The sequence below is a fragment of the Mixophyes fleayi genome, chromosome 4, assembly GCF_038048845.1.
Source record: "Mixophyes fleayi isolate aMixFle1 chromosome 4, aMixFle1.hap1, whole genome shotgun sequence".
In the NCBI taxonomy this organism is placed as follows: Eukaryota; Metazoa; Chordata; class Amphibia; order Anura; family Limnodynastidae; genus Mixophyes; species Mixophyes fleayi.
This window is the reverse complement of record NC_134405.1, coordinates 138,159,332-138,182,621: the sequence shown is the minus strand read 5'-3', so window position 1 is coordinate 138,182,621 and position 23,290 is coordinate 138,159,332. Positions and strand designations below refer to the sequence as shown.

The following is a 23,290-nucleotide window of genomic DNA, read 5'->3' as shown; positions in this document are numbered from 1 at the left end:
CTCCACTGAGTCCTGGTGTCTGCTAGTCCTGGACAGGTCCCCAGTGGTCTCGTGCTGCGGACTGGAGTATGGCATCCACCTGTGCTTCCCTCTCCCCTACAGTGACAGAGCGGCTCGTAGCCAAAGTGACCCCTACATTGCAGAAGTCGTGCAAGTCATCTAACCGGCTGCCAGCAATAGGGTTTTGGGCAGTGCAACACGCGTTGTAACAGTGCGGCCTGCTTACATACGCGTCCACGTGGGGGGCTGTTGTGCCTTTTCTTCCTCCACTCCCTGCCTGATCAATGGAGCACCACGGAGTTGACTGAGCCCGCAAAAAGTGCCATTGGGTGGTCTGTCTTCCACACTACTACAACAACATCAACTGGAGGGCGTTCGATATCGACAGCTGCGATTTTGACAAAAGGCGGCCTGCACTCAGTGCTCCCCTGCCATTTGCGACAGCCCCCATCCCTGGCTTGCTTCTCCTTCCCACCCTCCCTCTCTATTCCCTGGAGGGAATTTTACAATCTGAGAGGAACCGTCTTGTCAACCTGAACAACTGCACATATTAAGAACAAAAATAATTATGCGCTCTATTGACTTCGATTAGATTCGTATAGTGTCAGTGTAATAAGGGGAATTAAGATGTTTCTTTAGGGAAAGGGGATATTGAATGTTCCAATATGTCAAATAAAGGGTGAATTGGAGGGGAATGTATACCACTGGAGTGATTTCTATGGGCCTAGTTATTCAACTATGACGTTGTACTGATAGGATGTAAATAAAAAGCGTATTTATTGCTACATAAGGGCAAAAAATACAAAACAATAGAATCGATAAAAATCACATTACACCAACAACCGAGCTAATGGATGAACATACATGGAAAATAATAGTTCTCAAAATAAAAGGAAATTAAATGGAATTGAATTAAAAGGGAATGAAATAGAATTAAAATAGTCCCATTCTCATATCTGTACCAATTGTACAAAATTGCAATAAAATCAGTCATCACGTGATGCCACCTAACACCAGTCCAACCTATGAAGATTTTGGAGGATCTAATAAAATGTCAGTATAAAGTTAACTGAAAGAGTCTTGGTAAATGGGAGGAACTGGATAAGACAAGGGTGTTTAACCCAATGGAGACTCACTGTTCCCTTAGATGTAACTCGTCCTGATATGGAAGAGGGTGATGCGGCCTTGGAGTCCTGTATAATTGTCCAGATAAGCGGGTAGATGTGATCTTCAAAACCGTGTAGTCGGAAGGGTATGAGGATGGCAGTGTACATCGAGGATCGATGCGGCGTTCGTTCCACTGTGGAACGTAAGTCTGTGTTCCTTCCTGTGTGTCTTCAAAAGGGGGTGTACCCAACGCGTTTAATCTGACTAGCAGATTTCCTCAGGGGGTTGTATTGATCGTCAATGAGGATTGACATTTATACATGTTTTATTTGTCTATTCAATCCTCATGACCAACCTCTACTCATAAATATTTTATAGCTCATCAAACCCCATGACTGATAGGTATTACCACTAACAGTTTTTTATGAGAGGTCGATATCAATGAGTCAAAATAGCCCCCAGATGTGGTCTCCCTGCCACCGCACCCTCCACGCACGATTTACGTGTTAGTGCGGTTTAATATATCATAGATATCGGTCACATGTGTAGTAAATATGGGATAGGTCACCTATTATAGATATACATGCATATATATTATCTACCTACATAAGACATAGTTGAATGTAGGTGGCTGCAATATGAAGTTAAAGGGAATATATGAGTCAAATAATAATTGGAGTGATACAGTCGGTGGAGTATATAGTATTGATCAGTACATCCATGATTATTTACATAAGAATTTCATCTCCACACGTTTATGTCTATATATATATATATATGTATACATATGTACATTCAGGCCATGCGTGAATATGTATTCATATATACGACCATGTGGTTATCAGTGATCAATTTATATGTTTTTGCTATATAATAATATACCACCGTACAATCATAGGTCCAGTCCATCTACAAATACTTAATAACCATTGGTCGCTGTGCATTACCTAAATATCTTTTCTTGTTATATAATACCATTAATTACTGTATGTATTTTATTTGCAATTATATATAACATGAATTGTCACCGTATTACTTGTCATTTTTTATTTTATTTTATTTACCATTATTCAACACCTCCAATTGGATTTGGATAATAAATCCTATTGGCTGAATAGACAAACAAACATGTATAAATGCCAATCCTCATTGACGATCAATACAACCCCCTGAGGAAATCTGCTAGTCAGATGAAACGCTTTGGGAATGCCCCCTTTTGAAGGGGGCACAGGAAGGAACACAGACCTTGTCTTATCCAATTCGTCCCATTTACCAAGACTCTTTCCGTTAACTTTATACTGAAATTTCATTGAATCCTCCAAAACCTTCATAGGTTGGACTGGTGTTAGGTGGCATCACGTGATGACCGATTTTATTGCAATTTTGCACAATTGATACAAATATGAGAATGGGACTATTTTAATTCCATTTAATTTCCTTTTATTTTGAGAACTATTATTTTACATGTATGTTCATCCATTAGCTCGGTTGTTGGTGTAATGTGATTTTTATTGATTTTATTGTTTTGTATTTTTTACCCTTCTGTAGCAATAAATACGCTTTTTATTAATATCCTTTCAGTACAACGGCATAGTTGAATAACTAGGTACATAGAAATCACTCCAGTGATATACATATATATTTGACATATTGGAACATTCAATATCCCCCTTCCCTAAAGAAACATCTTAATTCCCCTTCTTACACTAACACTATACGAATCTGATCCATCTAAGTCAATAGAGCGCATAATTAGTTTTGTTCTTATTACTTTTCCAGGGAGGGATGCCCTGTATTATTGCAGCTCTTGCCTTTTGAGAGTGAGAGCGCTCCTACCATTGCTGTTTCAACTGCACATATTAACAACAGATACTCATTGCTTTCAGTGCCTCCCAAAAGAAAGTTACTGATACAATTGAGGAGGTGCAGACTGACCTTTACCTTATCCACCATGATCTTCAGAAAATGTGTGGGGGAAGCAGAACACCAGGGGCCTGATTCATTAAGGAACTTAATGGAATAGAAAACTAATTTTCACCCCTTGCATTGTAACATGGTTTTGTCCAGGAGACTGAAATAAGAAACGTCTTAATTTAAGTTCCTTAATGAATCAGGCCCCAGATCTTCTCACTGGTGGACACAACTGTTCCTATTCAAGCTCAACTTATCGATCTGGCTGCTCAGATCACTTAATGCAAGCAAAAAATATCTGACTTATAATTAAATAATATAATAATAAACGGACATGTGTTGGCTTGCCTGAGAAAGTGGAAGATTCCAATCCGGAGTTGTTTCTTGAGAACTGGTTAAACCCCCTCCTTATGCGCCCTTGTGTACCTTTATTGGCAAGTTCCTATATTTCAAAGACTGGGGTGCAATTCTCAAACTTGTATGCCAGTAGGGCCCTCTCAAAGTCGAGAACCACACTGTTTCTCTTTTTCCGGACTGTGCACTGGAGATTCAAAAGAGCAGGTCCATGTTTACCTAAGCTAAAAGGCGGCTGCGTGACAACTACCATACCATGCTATTTCAGGCTAGACTCCGGGCAGTGGCGGGCTGGCCCGGGGGGCAGGGGGGCAGCGGCCCCCCGGCCCGCTGGGTTAGACGCCTATTAGGGCCGGGGGGTAGGCCGGCCAGCCGCCCCCCGGATGCAAAAAACAGTTTCTCCCCCCGCGGCCGCATCCAATGTCATCAATGACGCGGCCGCATCCCCTGTAATATGATGCGGCCGCCTGTGTGCCCGCGGGCCACGCCTCTCCCAGCCCGCACCTGACTCCGGGTGACAGCTGATGGCAGGCTTGTTCACTTCTCCACACAACTTGATAGATTGGCTGGCCAGGAGACCGCCAGCAAGAGATCGAGATCATTAATTGTTGTATTTTTATGGTTGTTCTTTGCATATCTATGATTGCTGTCTGGGGCTTCGATTATTACTGCATTAGTTTCATGACTGTTGTGGCAGCAAAGGTATAGGAATTATATTTGAGAGAGTTCCAGCTAACAATAGCTTAGTTTGGTTGATATCCTAGCTTGCCTCTTTCTTTCCTTACTAATGGGTTTTAGGGGTTCTTGCGACTACTTAGTACAGGTTTGGGGTAGGCTTTCTGTAGTTTTGGCACACTATAGTTGTTAACCGTTATGCTGGGTACACGGGGTGGATTAGGGTGGGTTGCAAGTATTTTTCATTTTACCTATTCTGCTGTGCAAGCTTGCATTATATTGTCTCTATTGTTAAGATGGCAGGTATTGTGGGGTCGGTTAGTTTTAGTTCTAGTCGATGGACTATATGATATTATAGTACTTCCTTGTTTCCCATGATACATGTTTCTTTTTAACATATGAATTGACTGTGCATATTACCAATGTTGTTATCTTTCTTTTAGTGGAGTGCAGGGCAGGCTCCAGGGTCCCATTTTCCCTCAGTGGTCATTCGCTCTTCATTTTCTCCTGATTTCTCCAGTTGTACCTTGATTCATTATGGCAGTAAGTAATCCTGTTGGTGTGGGCTCCTTATGCTCAGATGGAATGTTAGGGGCCTTAATGACAGGGCCAAGTGCTCCTTAGTGCTCTCTCAATTCAAGAAGTACTCTGACATTATGGGTCTGATTCATTAGGGCACGTATCTGCGTATCATCCGCAAAATCACTCTGTGCATGCTCAGAACTGGAAGATACATCTGGTAAAATAGCCCTTTTCCATGCTGTTACTACCCCCTAAGTGAAAGGGGGGTGTCCTGGACTGGGAAGGGGCATGTGGCCGTAGGCAGTGTACCTAGTGAGCGTGTCAAACTACAGTGCATGCAGCCACTGGTGTAGCAAAAAAAATTCTGCGGACCTCTCCTCTAGGAAGAACCAGCCCCATGCTGAAAAGCACTAAGGCTATTAAGGCTCTTCCTACACACCTGTGCGATGGGTGTAGGGTAAAAAAGTGTGTGTAATGTAAGAATAAGTAAAAACACCATTTTAGTTTGTGGAACTACAAGTCTCAGCCAGCCCGGACTGCCACTTGGAGAACCACAAGCGCCACCATGCCCTGACACCCAGGGCTTGCTGTGGCCTGTAGTACCACAATGTAATATGTAAATAAAACACACCTTAAACTTTTTAAGATGATTGCGCAACCTAAATATCTTTATGTATTACAATACTCTTCCACAAATATAACAGTTAACCCCCTGAATTATATAAATTCACAAAAGATAATATTTGGTATAAGTTTGGGGTGTCTGCATTGGGCGATCTTTACAGTAATGGGTTGTTTAAATAGTTTCATCAACTGCGGCAGGACTTTGGCCTTCCGAATTCTGCCTTTTATCGGTACATACAGCTGAGACATGCTGTCTCTTCTCAGTTTGGTAACTCCCATCCCCAAATATTTGCATCCCCTATTAAAATTTATTGCTGACATTGCGTAGGCGTCGAGTCATATCTACGCAGTACTCAGAGCTTATCTTTTATGCACAACAATTATGCACCTGATGATCTACTGCCCCTTAAATCCAAATGGAAGCTTGATTCAGGTCCACTGTCTGATGACGAATGGAGCAATATCCTTAACAGTATTAGAATCTTTGTGAATCTGGTTCCAACAAATTCATCTATACTTGTTACATGGCATATATCACTCCCCAGTTTCTCTGGTCAGAATTGGTGGCAGCAAGTTTGCCAGACTGTAATTTTGCCACTTTTTACGGGAATGTCGAGTGGTGTATGCATTCTGGACTGCTGCATAGCACTGTATCTTTGACACAGTAATTGGTGCTCTTCCCCTTGATCCTAAAGTGTGTCTTTTTGGTTCCTCACTAGAAGATAGTTTGAATAAGTCTCACTACCAATTCATTTTTATTCTTACAACTCTGCCGAAAATTATTTAGCCCGTACGTGGTTTGATGAGATAAATGTTATGTGGAAGAGAAGACTATTAATTCCGCAAGCTGACCAACTAACATCATAGAAATTAGGTGAATAACTAAAACAAGCATATTTTATAAGTCCATTCATTAATATTTACAATAGACAAATACAAATACAAAGGCAATAAAATGTAGGGTTCAAGTCTCCTATAACCTAGGTAGCCCAAGCCAGACTAAGGCTAGGTACACACTGGAGCGTTTTCGTCCACTAATCGTGCAAATCAGCCGTCATACGGCCGTTCGGTCGGAAGTCGGGTTAGTGTGTATAGTGACACAATGGTCGAAAGTCATTCAAAAGTGTCGATTGTCGGCTTATTTGGTTGGTCGTACTGTTTAATATTTTCCAACCAATCAACTAACGATCATGTAGTGTGTATGCACTCATGCTCACGTTCTCCATAGAGTTTACAGAGTAGTGCTTTTTTCAGCCAATGCTAGTAATGAATGTCCTGATGAATAAATGTAGAGAGTGCTGTAGAAGGAATGATTCATTTGTTCGTTCTGAGAACAGAATGTTTCGTTTCAGAGTCACAGAAACTAACAAAATACATTAGGACATAGCTATAACAAGGCGGTTTTAATCAACGTGACAATGTGACAAGAATGAATGAATGAATATTGTGCGGTCATTCTCTGAAGACTAGAAGAACAGATGAAGAACCAGATGAAGAACACAGATCTGAAAGTAAATCGTGCAAGTGTGTATGCATGAATCGCCAGACTGATTGGACCTTCATTCGTAGGTACAATCATTTGAGATAACACGTCAATCTGAAAATTCTTCAGTGTGTACCTAGCCTAATGGAGAACAAAATATTTCCTGAATAGTGTGAATGGTGGTAATAACATCTTGTACTAATACAGTGTCATATACACACAGTGATTTTAGAATACAAAACAAAGACAAAAACATAAACATACTGGGACACAATGAGAATGCAATGGTGACCAAACAAATATGCCAGGGTTCAACTGCTATACATAACATCATTTACCCTAAACAAACTCCTGTGGGTAAATGTATTATGCTCCAATTTTCGCAAATCACCAATATTCGGCAACGTTGACAGCAAAATTGAAAATGGCAATGTGTCCAAAGGCAAAAACCTGCCCTTAAACACACTGCCGTTTTAAATTTTGCTGTCAACGTCGCGGAATATTGTCGATTTGCAAAAATCAAAGCATTTACACCCTGGTGAAATATCGGACATACTTCACTTACTAGTTTATGCAGGGATGCAGAGAGCGGCATGGGATGAGTAGAAAGTACCTTGGCTCAGTCTCCCTTCAGGGACTGGTGGTGGTAGTTTATGGCCAGGGCGGATGTAACTCAGCCCCATCTGCAAACCCAACTGAGCCATATGAAATGCTGGGCAAAGTGACTGGACATTTGATAGCTTCCCATTGTTCTGCACCCTCACATCCCTCCAAGGCTGCATGTATAGCATCGACTTTTGCCTAAAGGTGCTTTTGTTGCTGAAAAGAGCTGCTGTGGAACTACTGCATCCAGCAAAAAGCTAATTACCTAAACACTGTTCTTGCCTTGTCAACAGTGATTTTGTAATTCAGCAGGGGGATCTATTGCCCAGGAACAATGGCATGCTAATTGCATCTCTTGTGATTAGGCCTGGCCACAGCAACCAGCTATAACGGGATTATCTAGTCAGAACAATGCTTTGTATATTCCAACGTAACATGTAGTTTTTAATAGAAAAAAATGCGTTCTTACTCTTTAACTGTATTTATGAAACTGATGTGTTTTTCTGTACTCAGGTGTTGCTGACAGAACATTTGTATTTATACTTTACTGGACCTATAGCATGTGTTTACTGGTTATCTCTCATGCAGCATGCCTGCTGCTCTGCTGTACAACTACACCAAAAGCTAATCCCTAGGACAATACCTGACCAATTACACAGGTCCTGAACCCACATGGGGGACATTTCTGTCTGTAAAAGACAGCTTCCAGAGCAGCAATGTGGCATTCACTACCTAGTGATACCTGAGTCAGACTGCATTAAGATTACAGGCTCTCTTTCTTTTTCGGGAAACTTGATTCTGGCCAGAGAGATTACTACTGCATGTTAGACAATATTGGATGGGATAATAAACCAATAGAACCAGGTCTTCGCCTATAGATGCCCCCTTTCCAAGTAATGCAACATGTTTCAAAGTACTTAGTTGCCCCCAGTTCTTAACTCATTTTAGTAGAGGCTTATTAAACATGCTATTGCTGAATAAGGGTGCCCAGGACACGGAAGGAGTTTAAAGATGGTAGCAGGAGTGGCAGGATACAGTACACTATACAGGACTAAAGACAATGCAGGTTGAGAGCTATAGTGAGGTCAATAAAGAAGTGGAAGTCAGGACTGGCTGAGCACAATAGAAATGCCGATAATAAGGCTGAGGAAAGGGCTGGCAGATCATCTGTGATTCTGAACCTTAGGTGGCTATTGAGTATGCCAGCTGGACACAAAAGGACTACCTTTTTAAAGGCATAGAGCAATCACTAACATCACAGTCATTTTAAAGTTTAAATCCCTTCAGCACAGAAATAAACTTTACAAAATTCCATTATAGAAATTGTTCGGGAAGGAATAACCTAGTTGATGGAGAACTAATTACTAAACAAACTTGGCTTCTGAATGCTGTGATTGTCAATCCTGAAAACTCCCCCAGAAAATGACCCCTGAATGGCATGGCCCTGTAGATGTCTGACGAGTACAATTTAGGGTGGCTAAATTTTAATGTGAAATGACATATTTTAAGGAGGTGCTGTGTTCAAGTTAAGGGCAGCATACGACTGTTTTTTGGAGAAAAACATAAATGAGTCAATTTAAACAGTTATGTATAAGGTGTGTAGTGGATTAATTGACTGATCAGGGTAATATTCTCTTACCTGAAAACAGCTCTGTGTGTTTGCTCTCGTTCTTCCCCATTTAGTACACAGGAAAAAAGCCCAAATGACTCAGTACCTGAGAAAAATATCCAATGACAACATTATTGCCTAACAAAAGTAATAAGCAATACTTAAAAACACACAACATATAGTTGGGCTGCTTTCATTTTACAAATGAATGTCAATGAGGTGAAATATCACAAGGTAATGTTCATCTTGTGACATCACATGGTCATACTCAATGGATGGAGTCACATGGTAAGATTTCATATAGTGGTTAAGGTCAATGTGAACATTTATATAGTTATAAATATTTCCACAATGTTTTGTTTTTCTACATTACAAATATTCAAATCTACTGACATACCCACATATTGGAATAGCATGTACTACTGATAACAAACTGGGAACTCACTTGATGATCGTGATGTGCTGTTTACAAAAACATTGAGGAACTTCTTGGAAAAAGGCAAGTTGGGCTCTGCTGATGAGTCATCTGGTGAAGATTCATGTTCATGAACTTCGATGTCATCTCCAAAATCATCCTCCTCCAAGTCACAAGGATCACAAGCCCTCAGGAGGTCACTGCCGTCACTCAATATTGATGTACATCTCTGAAGACTAACTAGCTCAAGTTGAGTGTGCTCATCCACTACCAGAGTATATTTAATTGAGTCATAGGCCAACGAATCATCCAGAAGACGTGGTTCAGCTGTATGGCGTTCCATAAAATCTTCTTCCCCAACACAATTCTGGTAGGGAGAGCTCTTTAGGCTTCTGTAATAAGAAAGGTCTTCATCTTCGTCACCAGTATATTCTAAGTTAAAACCATGATTAGTTTTGGCTGTTGAAATGTCCATTGTGGGTTGATTTTGGTCTAGCTCCTGGCAGAGATCATCACAAAGGTCATTATCCTCCAGGATGCCAGAGTCTAGGTCACGATCAATATCCCAGCCTTCTCTTGGTTCCTGAAGAATTTCCTCTGTTCCAGGCCACGGTTTCTGTTCAATGGTATGCCTTGGAGACTGAGGGCGACATTTAGCTGTATGAGATAATCCCTCCAGGTGAAGAGGAAGTCCTTCAAAGATGGGAGTCACTGTGTCACATGAGTCATGCAGAAGATACAAACCAGGACCAGTTTCCTCTCTAGCATGATGACTGAGGGAATGTTGTAGTGTCTCCATATCCACCAGCTCTATACTCTGCTGTGATGCATCCATCTCATCAGTGGGATCCTTGGAACTGCTAAGTTCAGCCTCTATCTCTCGATCAATGTTCTCAGGATCCAACTCAGAGGCAGGAGAGAGAGTGTCACAGGATGGACTTGTCTGCCTCTGAAAGCAGTCATCTGGGCATGTAATGGGATATGAGCCTTCAGAAATCATTTTATTTACCAGGTTGCTAAGCAGCCAAGGGGAGTCTGAATCCTCACTTAAATCAGCTTCTGACTCTGAGTCTGATTCATATTCACTGTTTGCATCTGTCTCTGGCAGCAGCTTGGGCCCAACAGGTAAGTAGAAGGAGCGTCGGATACTTTCCAGACTGCGTCCTTTATTCTGGTCTGCTTCATCCTGGCACAGGCTTACTTCATCTACATTCCATGTACTATATGTCTTCTCTGCCTCCATCATTAAGAGGCCTCTCTCTTCCTCTTTGTCAAGTAGAATGGAGTCTTTGATGCCTTGACGGCCTCCCTCTCCCACATGATCTGGTTCTGGATCAGAAGTTGGAGAGCTTGCCTCTTCGATAGAGTTGGTGAGGTGGGAGGACCTTCCACTGCTTGACTCACTGGTTAAGTCCAGTTCTGTCTCTGATATTGATGAGATCATGTTACCCACAAGTCTTCCACCCTCACAAGCAAAGGCTGCTTCTATTTCACCTTCTATGTCTGAATCAGAGCCAGGAGAACTTAGATCCTGGCTGCAGTGGCCAGTTGGCAGGAAGCGACCTCGACTGGTCAGATCAGCCTCAATACCAGGATCTGAAGATGGAGATGTTGTTTCATTAGAAGAATTGGACAGATGTCCCCTTGTGCTTTCTCTCTGCTCAGGACTCAAATTCTCCAGGTTCTCGTGAAGTGGTGTAGATACCCTAAACTCTGTATCTAATGGCCAGGCCCCCCCATGGCTAGAGTGCTGGTTAATTTCAGGAACAATGCTGGGTACATCAATGATTCCTATACTCTCCGGCTCTGTTCCTGTGTTATCACTATCAGTTTCTTTGTGAGTCTCCAGGTCATAATGAGTAACCTGTGAATGGGGCACCATTTCTGTAGATTTAAGAAAATGCATTAGTGCAGTTTTAAACAATGAGAAAATATATACTTTACAATGTAGAATGAAAATAGCGAATTCATGTAGGGAAAAGGGACATGCATATAAAGATATTGCAGTCTGAGACATAGACAATCACATAACTGGAATGATACCCAAGCAGGAGGAAGTGGTGAATGTAATACATTCATTCTAAGTCAAATGAGTTTAGGAAGAAAGAGATTCCTCTACCATCAAAAAGAAATAAATCTAATTAATAATAATAAGGAAATCCATGAAAGTAACAATAGATACCCATGCAAAGATTCAGTCTAACTCTCTCACCAGTCTCATTTCTCTCAGGATCTGCCCAGCTGTCACTCTGAGAAATGAATCCGCCGTTGTTGTTAAGTGTGTCCTGAGATTCAGAGAATAAAATATCTCAAAATAATCCAATATAATTGGTCTCACCCAACACATGGCACATTACTCATACCCAGTATATTTAAATGTAATTAAAGTAATCAAATTGTGAATAAGATTGTATAAAGCCTATACATTAAATAAGTGTAATTATTTTTTAAAGAAAAATAAACAAAAATCTCTCTTGTTAGATGTTATTTGAAGTTTTTTGTTTACTACATTCTGAGAACCAAATAATTAATTGTATGCATTGCGTTACACATATAAATGTAATGGATAGCTCCACACTCAGCATATATTCAATGCATCTCATCTATTTTTCTACTATATTACACATACACTTTAGGTTTTTAATGGTTCTTGTGTAAGTTAATTTATATGAAATAGATACTAATAAACTTTGTCAATGCAATCAGATTTTCTATCTAGAAGGCCAATGAAGGACATTGGATGGAGCCACAATGGTCCTGATGCTGAGCTGGACGCAAGTTGGACATAATTTATGCTCACAAAAGTCGCCAGTACATATAGCATATTTCCGCCCATATACTTAGTCAGAGGCATCTCAAGATGGAACCAGCTCTGCATCTGTAGTATATATGCCAGGTTTACCTCAAACTTACATACACTCACATATGCATACATACAACCAAGTCATAAGCACAAGAAAAGTTTTGTTTAAATAGCGAAAAACACATTCACTGTTAGGCTTGATATAATACAGCATATATAATATTCCTTCATGCATACGAATGAAAGCAAAAAATACACCCAGAAAATCATAGAATATATGCACAATTAGTGCAGAAAGCACCTATTTGCTTCAGCGATGAATCTGCAATCAGAAGTAGCAAGCCAGTAGTGGTGACAGTCATCATCATCTGCATGCATTTGCACCAGGAGCCCTGACCGGTGTATATGCATCTCCTCTATGGGTTGCTTTACTGTACTTGGCCTACATTTGATTTCTTCCATTCTGTCTCTCCAGTTATAAGGAGGCGCAAGTGTCAAATGTGCGCAACTCTGCATGGGAACATATATGTCTCTCTTTGTGGGCATGCGCAGTGCAAATATTCTTAATTTATGCTATGCAAACGGGTGTACGTCCAGTTCAGCAACAGACTCCAATAGCCTAAAGAATAACAAAAATAACAACAAAGTGTACCTTGTACTTGGCTACACAGCAAAACTACATACAAAACTAGAACAGTATATTTAGTCTGAGGCCTAGAGTAGGGTCTTTAGCTAAGTGCTGTCTCGATGCAGTAGAGTGGACCTTATTAGCTTTCCTTGAACTGGTGAGTCTGATTGTTGATAAGGTTGATCTACCAATATAAGTATATATATGGACTAAGAGCTCTATTTTCCTATTATTGTGTTTTGCATTAATGTGTGGTTCGAATATATTACTAAGGTTCATTTACAAACCGCAAAAAAGAGCAAATTGAAATGTACAATTTAGCTGGAATTATCCTTTAATTATTTGTGGACACTGAGACAAGAAATTAACCCAAAAGGAGGCAAACTAAAGCAATGCATTATATTCTAACTAATGAGGGAAAGTAAGGCAAAAATTATTTTGGTGGGCATGTATTTCATACGTGTTGTGGTAAAAATGGATGTATGAATCCAGAGAGGTTAATTGTTTAATTTTAATAAAATGGAAGTGCAATGGGACAATAATCATTCTAGATTAAAATATGCCATTCTAAAACATAAAAAATAGATGATAAATCTTAGCCTATATGGATAATTTACATAAAATAATGAATCGTCTGGCATGAATCACTGATTAAACAAATGTTGTAATAGAGAGTATCTAACAGCTTCACTCCCCTGTTTCCAATGGTTTCCAAAGGAAACTAGTTAAATTGTGTGGGAACAGATATACAGTCATTTTCCTTACATGATTGGGCCTTCCAAATGCCCAGCTCCAATAGCAGGATTTCTATGGAAGTCACTTATAAACTGAGGGGATGAGCTGTTAGAATCACTATAATAGGTTTCAGTAAAACAATAATTAACAGACTGTAAGTTAGGTAAAAAAAATTGCAAAGGATTCAGTCTCTTGGAGTCACATCTATAATTTCAAATGGCAGAGCTGCTTATCACAACTTAATACACCATTAACACAGCCAACTTGGACAATTATGTTGCTTGTGCATGAATTATTTTGTTAAACTGTTCAGATGTGTGTACTAAATATAAGGTATAGTAAAGGAAATCAAAAAAATACCCCAAATCTCTCTCTCTCTATATATATATATATATATATATATGAGTGAAATATTATAATACAATGTATCTATACCATCTACACGTATTAAATTGTATCACATCCATGTAACCTATACCTATTATTCGGACTCTTCAGTTTCTCTAATTCCAGTCTTACTTGGGTTCGAGGGGCACTCAGTGTCAGGGTGCATGGCCTATTTTTCATGGTATCTTCAGGTGGGAGAGGAGAAGGATTTGGTGAAGGAGGAGCCTCCAGCTGTTTTCTGTTTTCTTGAGGTGGGAGTTCATCTTCTTCTTCTTCCTCTTCCTCATCTTCCTCCTCATCAATCATTTCAAATTCCTGGAAATCCTCCTGGAAAGTGCAGAGAGCACGTGAAGGATCACATCTCCCAAAGCCAAGACCTTCCTGAAAGAGAACAAGAGTTACACTATAATTATAAGTTATGCGTTTGGTTTTTGGTGGAGAATATATGTATGTGCTGCAAACACAAGCTCCTCCCCCAAGAGAACCTAGAACAAGTGATATCTAGAGAGGGAGCACTGCTTGCAGGTGTTGGTTCCTGGTGGTCAGAGTAGTGTTGTATCAGAGCCGAGATCCATAGATGGTGGGTAAGGGAATTAAGGCTGTTAATAGTGTTGACAACATAACATTAGAGTTTGTAAAATTAAGAATGTTAATCAAATAAGATTTTGCATAAGACTAGATTAAGGAAAATTATGTAAGTGATTGCATTTTGAAAGATGGATGAGAGGTCAAGTACAATAGTAAAACAATAAGGGGTCGATTTATCAAATATCAAAAATTCCTAAATGTGCCAAAGATGGAAATTCTCTCCTTATTTATGCAGCCTTCCAAGCCAGTGATAACTTTTGCATAAAACTGCATCTCTTTATAGTGTTAGATTTTCACTCAAATATAGTTGGCCCTGGTATTATCAAGTAGTAGATGGAAGCACAAGAAGTTATAGCATTGTTATGAAACTCCCTTCCTGGGTTTAATATGGTGGATTACATGATACTAAGGAAAAATGCATAACTTGTGTTGGAGCTGTGTAATTTTGTGATATTTTTAGATAACAGCTAGTGTTGACCTTGAAGGCACATAATACTTGTGGATATCTCACACTTCAAAATTGTGCAACCTTTACGTTTGCTATCTCCACCCAGTACTGAAAAATGCAACTATAAATTGCCTTGAGCGACCTTTAGTAGGTCCAACTGTTTGAATATTTTATTACATGGCCGAAATGCAATTAAAAATGTCTTTCCCATATAAATTGTACATTGAAGAAACAAATGAGTATCCCATTGACAGTATAAGTTGAGGCCTTGAGTTGGAAAAGTCTAACACATCATTACAGCAACTATGAAGGTATTCACTTTCTTAAAAATGATCATAACATGGTGGATCCCTGTATAATACATAACCAAACCAACAGATAGTATACCTTAACAAACCCTTAACATGAATAGATTACCTTCTGGCAGCAAACAATCTTCTTTCTAGAATCAAATATACTAGCAATGAAAACATACTCATTTCATATCATGCCAACATATAAATAGATACTAAAATAAGAGCACTGTACCATGGACCACCTTTGATAAGATTTTAAACTATTAGCAACAATTATAACCACTAGACTACAAGATCTTTTCAGGCCTGTTAACCTAACATGAACTAAGGTTTGCCCATATGCACCACTGGGCAGGCCCGGCGCTCCCATTAGGCAAGGTTAGGCACTTGCCTAGGGCGCCGGGCTCTGGAGGGCGCCACAGAATAGTAAATAACTTTAAAACTGTGCGGCAACCGCTGACCATACCTGTCACGGCCGCCGCACAGCATTCAGATGCACGGGGAGGGGGGAAGAGGCTATTTTGTCACCACCGCCGCCTCTCTGCTCCGTCTCCTCCCCTCCACTTACTAGTGTCAGTGAGTGGAAGGGAGGAGACGGAGCAGAGAGGCAGCGGTGGTGAGACAAGGTAAGGAGAGGAGGGAGGAGGGAGGCGATTTTTGTGGGGGGGGGGGGCGCCGTTTTTTTAAAAATGCCTAGGGCGCCGTGGACCCTAGCACCAGCCCTGCCACTGGGTAAAAGGAATTAGAACTGCAATATAAGCAGTCAATGTCTCATCTACAGGCAATCATACCCAAAATATTATTCTAAGCCTGGATGCAGAAAAAGCATTCAAGAAGTATTATCCACTTTAGTTTTATACATTTGAAACACCAAACAAAGCTTAAAACTGATACTAAACAAAATAGCACAATTTTGTGGTGTAAAGGAATAAATTGTGATACGATTCCTTATAAAATAATGTGTGTGTTGAAATATATGTATTCAGATATATGATTTCATATAAGTATGCACAGATATATTAAATGGAAAAATACAGCTTTGTGCAAGTGAGATTTTTTGTGACAAGAAGGTGATAAGATCTTTGTGACAGGAACAAGCCTGAAAGGTGATAACATCTACCCCTGCAGTCAAGATGTGAGATCAGACATATCACAAGATGTTACACCCATAAGATGTTCTAACTGTTCCAACCACAACTGGCAGATGTTTCCTCACAAAAGTGATAAACAATTCAATATATGGACATGTTATATTATAAGTGCTTTTTGCAATAATCAACAGAATTTTCTTGATTTGTGGTCTACCTATAAAAAGCTCTCTGATTAAAGAAGCAACAGCTCAGTTTATCTTGACTTCAATTGCGTATGTCATGATTTCTGGTCTCCTGATCGATCAGTAAAGAACACATACAATATCTGAAGGTAGTTGGTTTCAAGGACAAGAATTGCATTAACAGTGGAGTATTGGGATTTTCAATAAATAATGATAAATCTATAGCCCTGGCATCAGAAAACAAATCCCAATTAAATTGAAGTAAACAATACAGTTTCCTAAGGGCCAACCAACATATAGCTTACTTAGGCAGACAGCTTCCCAAAAACATCTATGAACTCTATAGGACTAACATAGAAAAAATAACCAAAAACTTGATGAATTAAAAGGATATCAAGTTTTGCAGACCTCATTCCTAGGCAGAACCAGCCTTATCAAAATCATCACCTCTTTATTACAGCCAGATACATCTAAAGTATGTGTTACTAGGTAACCATGTTTTTATCATTATCAATGCTTACTGCAAACTGTTTTGTAATAAATATTGTATAATCAGCCCACCCAGACTAAAATGTTCATTTTTCTTAAAAGACAGATGTATTTTAACATCCATTGGCAAATGTTTTATAGATTTTTTTTTTTCAGGTATGTGTAAAATGATGGGATATTTAATACAGTCCAAGAACAATAACAACAATAATCAGTGTTTTTTATGTCATAAAACTCACCGGAACTGAGTTCCGGCACCTTTTTTCAATGGATTTTTCAAGTTTTCAATCAAGTATTTTTTTTTTTTAATCAAGTATGGATTTTTCAAGTTTTAAAAGTAACTTTTGAACATTTGATGTTTGGTCCACATAGACTTGAATCGCCCTGACGAGTGTAGCAAGTTGGTGGCAAAATCATTAAAACGGTGCATGCGGGCTGCTTGTGTGTCGAGTCCGATGCATGCGTGCTTCGTCTGCGCTGGTTGTGATAGCACTGCTCGGCTTGTGGCGCTGCTCAACTTGTGATTGGTCATGTGGTTGCACGCTGAGTGCTGACTGCGGGCGGCGACCGTTATGTTTCGTTACACAGCTGACGTGTGTGGGTGTGTGTACAGTGATTGACTACGTGATGTGAGTTCCGGCACCTTTTTTCTTACAACAAAAGCACTGACAATAATAATAATAATTATAATAATAATTACATCTACCACAAATGTATGATGCAGTTTTTTGTTGGTTTTTTTTGAATCATGCCAAAAATAAAATGAAAAGTGCTTAGTTACCGTAGTATTTTACAGAGCTGTCAAGTAGTGAGGTAACATATTATAGTTAAAGTATCGATGCGAGAACTGAGCAGGGAGACCGTACCGATAATTGTTTCATTAAAATGTAATTAAGTAAGAATAAAATTAAATTTAAGTGGATAAACTAACCAAATTCTAGTATGTGTATGCATTTATATCAGAGTCTTGGTTTCACCACGCTAATTACGACTGGTTTTTCTTCTTACATTGGAGCCTAATCCAGAGGTAATTTTAAACAATAGACTCATGTGCTGACAACAAGATGTCACATTTGTTGATATACCAAGATTTGACCAACGGCTAAGGTCTAATTAGAATGGAAGATAATCAGAAAGGATTCTATTATGTGACCTTAGGTATGTTTATACCATATTTACAAATCAAGGTGTATAAATGAAGAACTGCTTTAATGAAAGAGAATTTACAAATTTTATGATGCGATCATTTAGATTTCACCGTGAGGCAGAACCACCATATTTTATTGATCATATAATGAGAAACTGTCAGATTGACTGATCGATTTATTTCAAGATATGGGATATGTAGTTGGAGAGAGCCGAGGAAGGAAATTAGTTGGAGTTAGAGGGCCCGAGTCATTAGGAAAAGTAAGACAAAAGAAATAGTAAATGTTCTCTAAGACAAACCATGTTACAATGCAAATAAGTTTATTATTTTGCACATATGTTAAATACTGACTGTATTTTTAGCTAGCACACAAATACTTGATAGCTTTATTTTTACACTGAAATGTAAAGTTGATCTAGGACAGGGGTAGGCAACCTGCGGCTCTCCAGGTGTTGTGAAACTACATATCCCAACATGCCTTGCCACCTATCTGCTGGTTATCTACTGGCAAAGTATGCTGGGACTTGTAGTTTCACAACACCTGGAGAGCCGCAAGTTGCCTATCCCTGATCTAGGACATGCCCTATCCCAACAATAAATCTATCCCCTCATTTTAAATTTACCTTCCCCTCCAATGCAACATGGTCTTGTCCAGGTGCAAAGTTACTCCTTTTATATGATTTGCTCTCCTTAATGACTCAATCCCAGGGAGTGGAAGACCCAGCCAGGTGATGGGCAGGAGCAGAGACAGAGGCAAGATATGTCATTCATTATGCACAGGACTATTATTTGTATACACGCAAATGTCATAACTATTATGTTGTAAATATTGCCTTGTCATAAATGTGGTATATGTTTTAGTTTTAAAGAGTATTTGTATTGAAATGTTTATATAATTAATATGATAATCTAACAGAATTATAATTATAAGAGTACACTATTCTGTTTTTTGTTTTTTAAATTTGTTATTTTGGAATTTTTTTATTACAAGCAAAAACAGTGAAAACAATATAGGAGATAACAGGAACAGTCACAATTAGAAAATACTGAAAACAGTAGAGTATAAACATTTTAAAACAACTGAGATATGTAAAATTTTGTGCATACAATAGTTTCGTTTTTATATTGGGGTGTGAGGCATAGGAAGAGGGGGTGGAGGCTAGTCATAGCAGGTGGAAAGAAATTCCTCAAAGAGGGATGGAAGGTGAGGTTTTGGTGGGGTGTCAGCTCGACAAGAAGGGTCTTTGTGGCCTGGCTATAGGGCAGTATATAAAGATCATGCAAGGAGACACATGATTTTTGTACTATGGCTGCAAGCCAGTGAAGGCTGTGTGTAGTTCTAAGTGTGTTAGTTACTAGTGTATTAAGATTTAAATAGCATAATTCAAAGTTATATACTGAAGTTAAACAGTAGGAAACAGGAGAAGGACATTCTGCCTATTATCACAGCTTCACAAGGACAACAGTCAGTATTTGTTACGAGCCGCGGCGGTGCCCAGCCGCCGCGACTCCCCTGTCTCCGTCCTGGCCGTCGCTATGGCGACCGGGACGTCACTTCCGGGGGCTCGTCAGACGTTGCCAGGGCAACGGTAAGAAGCTCTCTTATCCAGCGCCGTGTCCTGGCATTACAGAGCAGCCGGGCGCGTGCGCAACAGAGGGGCAAGCCTGAGGGCTAATTGGAACAGCTTGTGGGCAATTAGAGAGCTAGGCTATCATTGCTCTGCTTCAGTATTTAGGGCAATGAGGTCTGCTGCCTCATTGCCGGTTATAGCTTCTGCTCCCCAGTCTGCTGACCTGCTTTGTTCTTGTTCCTGTCTATTTGAACTTCTACTGATCTCCCGTGTATGACCCTTGGCTTGGATTTGGACTTTGCCTGTGAACCTCGTGACCTTGACCTCTGGCTTGTATACCGACCTCCCTGACTGCTCGTGACCCCTGACCTCAGCTTGTTTATTGGTACCGTTGTCTGCTGCCGGCCCCTGACCTCTGCTTGGATTCCACTCCGCTTGCCTGGGTTCTCCCCAGCCGGTACACACTTCATGACCCTCTGTCAGTCTGCAGCCCAGTCTGTCCCCACCATCAGGGGCTCCAGTGAACACCTGACTGGCAGAGTAGACTTCGGGTTGTATTGTGCAGGCTGGAGGGGTTCCTAACATTATAACCGGCCAAATAACAGACGTTCCGGAGACGAAGTTGAGATGGATGGAAGCGGAACTTCACCATCTCCGGCGCAAGCCCTAGTGGGCCATGTGGAGTCCTTGTACCAAATGATCCAGGGATTGTCTGAGCGTTTGTCCGTTCAAGAAGAAGCCGCGAAAAACTCACAACCCACTCCGAGTTCCACCTGTGAACCTAAGATGAATTTGCCGGAATGGTTCACTGGAAATAGATCCCTGTTTTGGAATTTCAGGGAGAGCTGCAAGCTCTATTTCCGGTTGAGACCCCGCTCCTCCGGTTCCGAGCAACAAAAAAGTCAGGATTATCATTTCCCTCCTACAGGGTGACCCCCAGTCCGGGGCCTTTTATTTGCCGCAGACCAGTCCTGCCATGCAGTCCGTGGACGCTTTCTTTGAGGCATTAAGTCTACCATATGATGACCCGGATCGAATGGCCTCCGCTGAAGCTCATCTACGGGCCTTGAAACAGGGCCGGCGGTCGGCAGAGGAATACTGCGCTGAATTTCGTAGATGGTCACCTGACAGTGGATGGAATGACCCTGCTTTACGCAGTCAGTTCCGATTGGGCCTGTCGGAACAAATTAAAGACTCCTTAGTGCAATATCCCTCTCCTACCTCACTGGAGGATCTGATGCACCTCTCCATTAAAATTGACAGGTGAATTAAAGAGCGGAAATCTGAAAAGGAGGCATCTTCTCCTCCATCTGCTCTGATTCCTGTTTCCACGGATGATGAGGAGCCTATGCAATTAGGAACGTATCCTCTATCTCCTGAGGAAAGAGACAGGAGACGATCACAAGGTCTATGTCTCTACTGTGGCACTAAAGGCCACTTCTCCCGTTCCTGCCCTAATAAGCCGGGAAAAGAGCATGCCTAGGGAATGAGGGGAAAATTCACCTAGGTCTACAAATTGTTTCCCCGAAAAATGCTGTATTAATTCCTGCACAACTCACGTCCAGTGCTGGTTCTGTGAACTTGTCGGCCTTCATTGACAGTGGAGCTGCAGGCAACTTCCTTGACATCGAGTTTGCCCGCTCTGCTGGAATTCCGCGGATTAAACTCAAATCTGCCATTACGGTATGTGGCTTAGATGGTAGTCCATTGCCAGGAGACAAGATTACCTGGGAGACCCCGCTACTACATTTGAACATTGGGGCTCTCCACTCGGAATCCATAGTCTTCTTCTTTATCGAATGTCCGTCAGTTCCTTTGATTCTGGGCCACCCCTGGCTATCCCGCCATAACCCTGTCATAGATTGGGTAAAAGGAGAAATTGTCCAGTGGAGCTCTTATTGTACACAGTCTTGCTTGACACTGCCTTTGCGTATGATTCAGCCTATTCCGGAGCAGCTTCCTTCACAGTATCATGGGTTCTGGAATGTCTTCTCCAAAAAGGCTGCTGACACTCTACCACCACACCGGGAATTCGACTGTGCCATCGAGCTCATTCCGGGTTCTAAATTACCCAAGGGACGCTTGTACTCTCTCTCCGGTCCAGAGACCAAATCCATGCAGGAATACATTGGCGAAAACCTGGAGAAAGGCTTCATCAAGCCATCCAAGTCCCCAGTAAGAGCAGGGTGCTTCTTTGTATCCAAGAAGGACGGTGGACTCAGACCCTGTATCGACTACCGAGGGCTGAATCTCATTACGGTTAAGAACACCTATCCCCTTCCTCTCATCTCCGTACTTTTTGACCAACTAAGAGGGGCAACTATCTTCACAAAAATTGATCTTCGTGGTGCCTATAATCTCATACGTATTAGAGCAGGTGATGAGTGGAAGACGGCATTCAACATGCTCTCGGGCCACTAAGAATATCTGGTAATGCCGTTTGGCCTTAGTAATGCCCCTGCAGTATTCCAGGATTTAATTAATGAGGTGTTACGTGAGTTTCTGGGACACTTCGTTGTTGTCTACTTGGACGACATCCTCATATATTCAGAATCATTGTCAGTACACCAGGGTCATGTCAGACAAGTCTTACAGAAATTGCGGGAACACCATCTCTACGCTAAACTCGAGAAATGCGAGTTCGAAGTCCAGAAGGTATCCTTCTTAGGTTATATAATCTCCTCAGAAGACTTCTCCATGGACCCAACCAAGGTCCAAGCAATCCTGGATTGGGTACAACCGAATAATCTCAAGGCGGTCCAGAGATTCCTGGGATTCGCCAATTATTACAGGAGATTTATTGGCGGCTTCGCTGATATCGTGGCTCCTATCGTCACCTTGACCCGCAAGGGAAGTGATCCAGCTGATTGGTCACCACAGGCAATAACTGCATTTAAAACTCTGAAGGAAGCCTTTGTGTCTGTTTAGGTCCTTAGACATCCAGATCCTAGGGTACCGTTTGTTCTGGAAGTTGATGCCTCTGACATCGGTGCTGGTGCCATCTTATCACAAAAGGGTCCCCATACTCACCGCCTACATCCATGTGCCTACTTATCCCGTCAGTTCTCTTCAGCGGAAACCAACTATGATGTGGGAAACCGAGAGCTGTTGGCAATCAAATGCGCCTTTGAGGAATGGCGACAATGGTTGGAAGGCGCTACACACCAGATCTCCGTTATAACGGATCATAAGAATCTGCAGTATATACAGTCGGCCATACCACTGAACCCCCGACAGGCTCGTTGGTTGCTGTTCTTCACCCGTTTTAACTTTGTAATCACTTACCGTCCAGGTTCTAAAAATGTCCGGGCAGACGCCCTGTCCAGAAGCTTCCTGGCACACGATGCTCCGGTTACTAGTGCAGAACCTATTGTTCCCTTATCTATGATCCATGCTGGGTTAACCCAAGACCTGAGCTGTACATTACAAAGATTTCAGAAATTAGCTCCTGATATTACCCCAGTAGGATGCTTGTTTGTGCCAGTTCATCTAAGGAAGGCAGTCATTGCTGAAGCACACAATAATCAGACTGCTGGACATCCGGGAGTTTTCAAGACATTGGAAATCCTTTCTCGTACTGTATGGTGGCCATCTTTGTCTGCTGACATCAAGAGTCACGTCC

General features: G+C 41.1%; 1 protein-coding gene across 1 annotated transcript in view; it reads right to left on the bottom strand.

Moving 5' to 3' along the window:
- Window positions 1–23,290, bottom strand: part of MAPK8IP2 (mitogen-activated protein kinase 8 interacting protein 2) — a 70,941-nt gene that overhangs the window by 31,669 nt on the left and 15,982 nt on the right. Inside the window, exons 3-6 of the mRNA XM_075208455.1 lie at window positions 13,989–14,237; window positions 11,516–11,588; window positions 9,334–11,187; window positions 8,919–8,994 (exon numbers count right to left, since the gene is read on the bottom strand). Of these exons, the coding sequence (XP_075064556.1) occupies window positions 8,919–8,994; window positions 9,334–11,187; window positions 11,516–11,588; window positions 13,989–14,237 (2,252 nt within the window). The remainder of the gene's footprint in view (window positions 1–8,918; window positions 8,995–9,333; window positions 11,188–11,515; window positions 11,589–13,988; window positions 14,238–23,290) is intronic.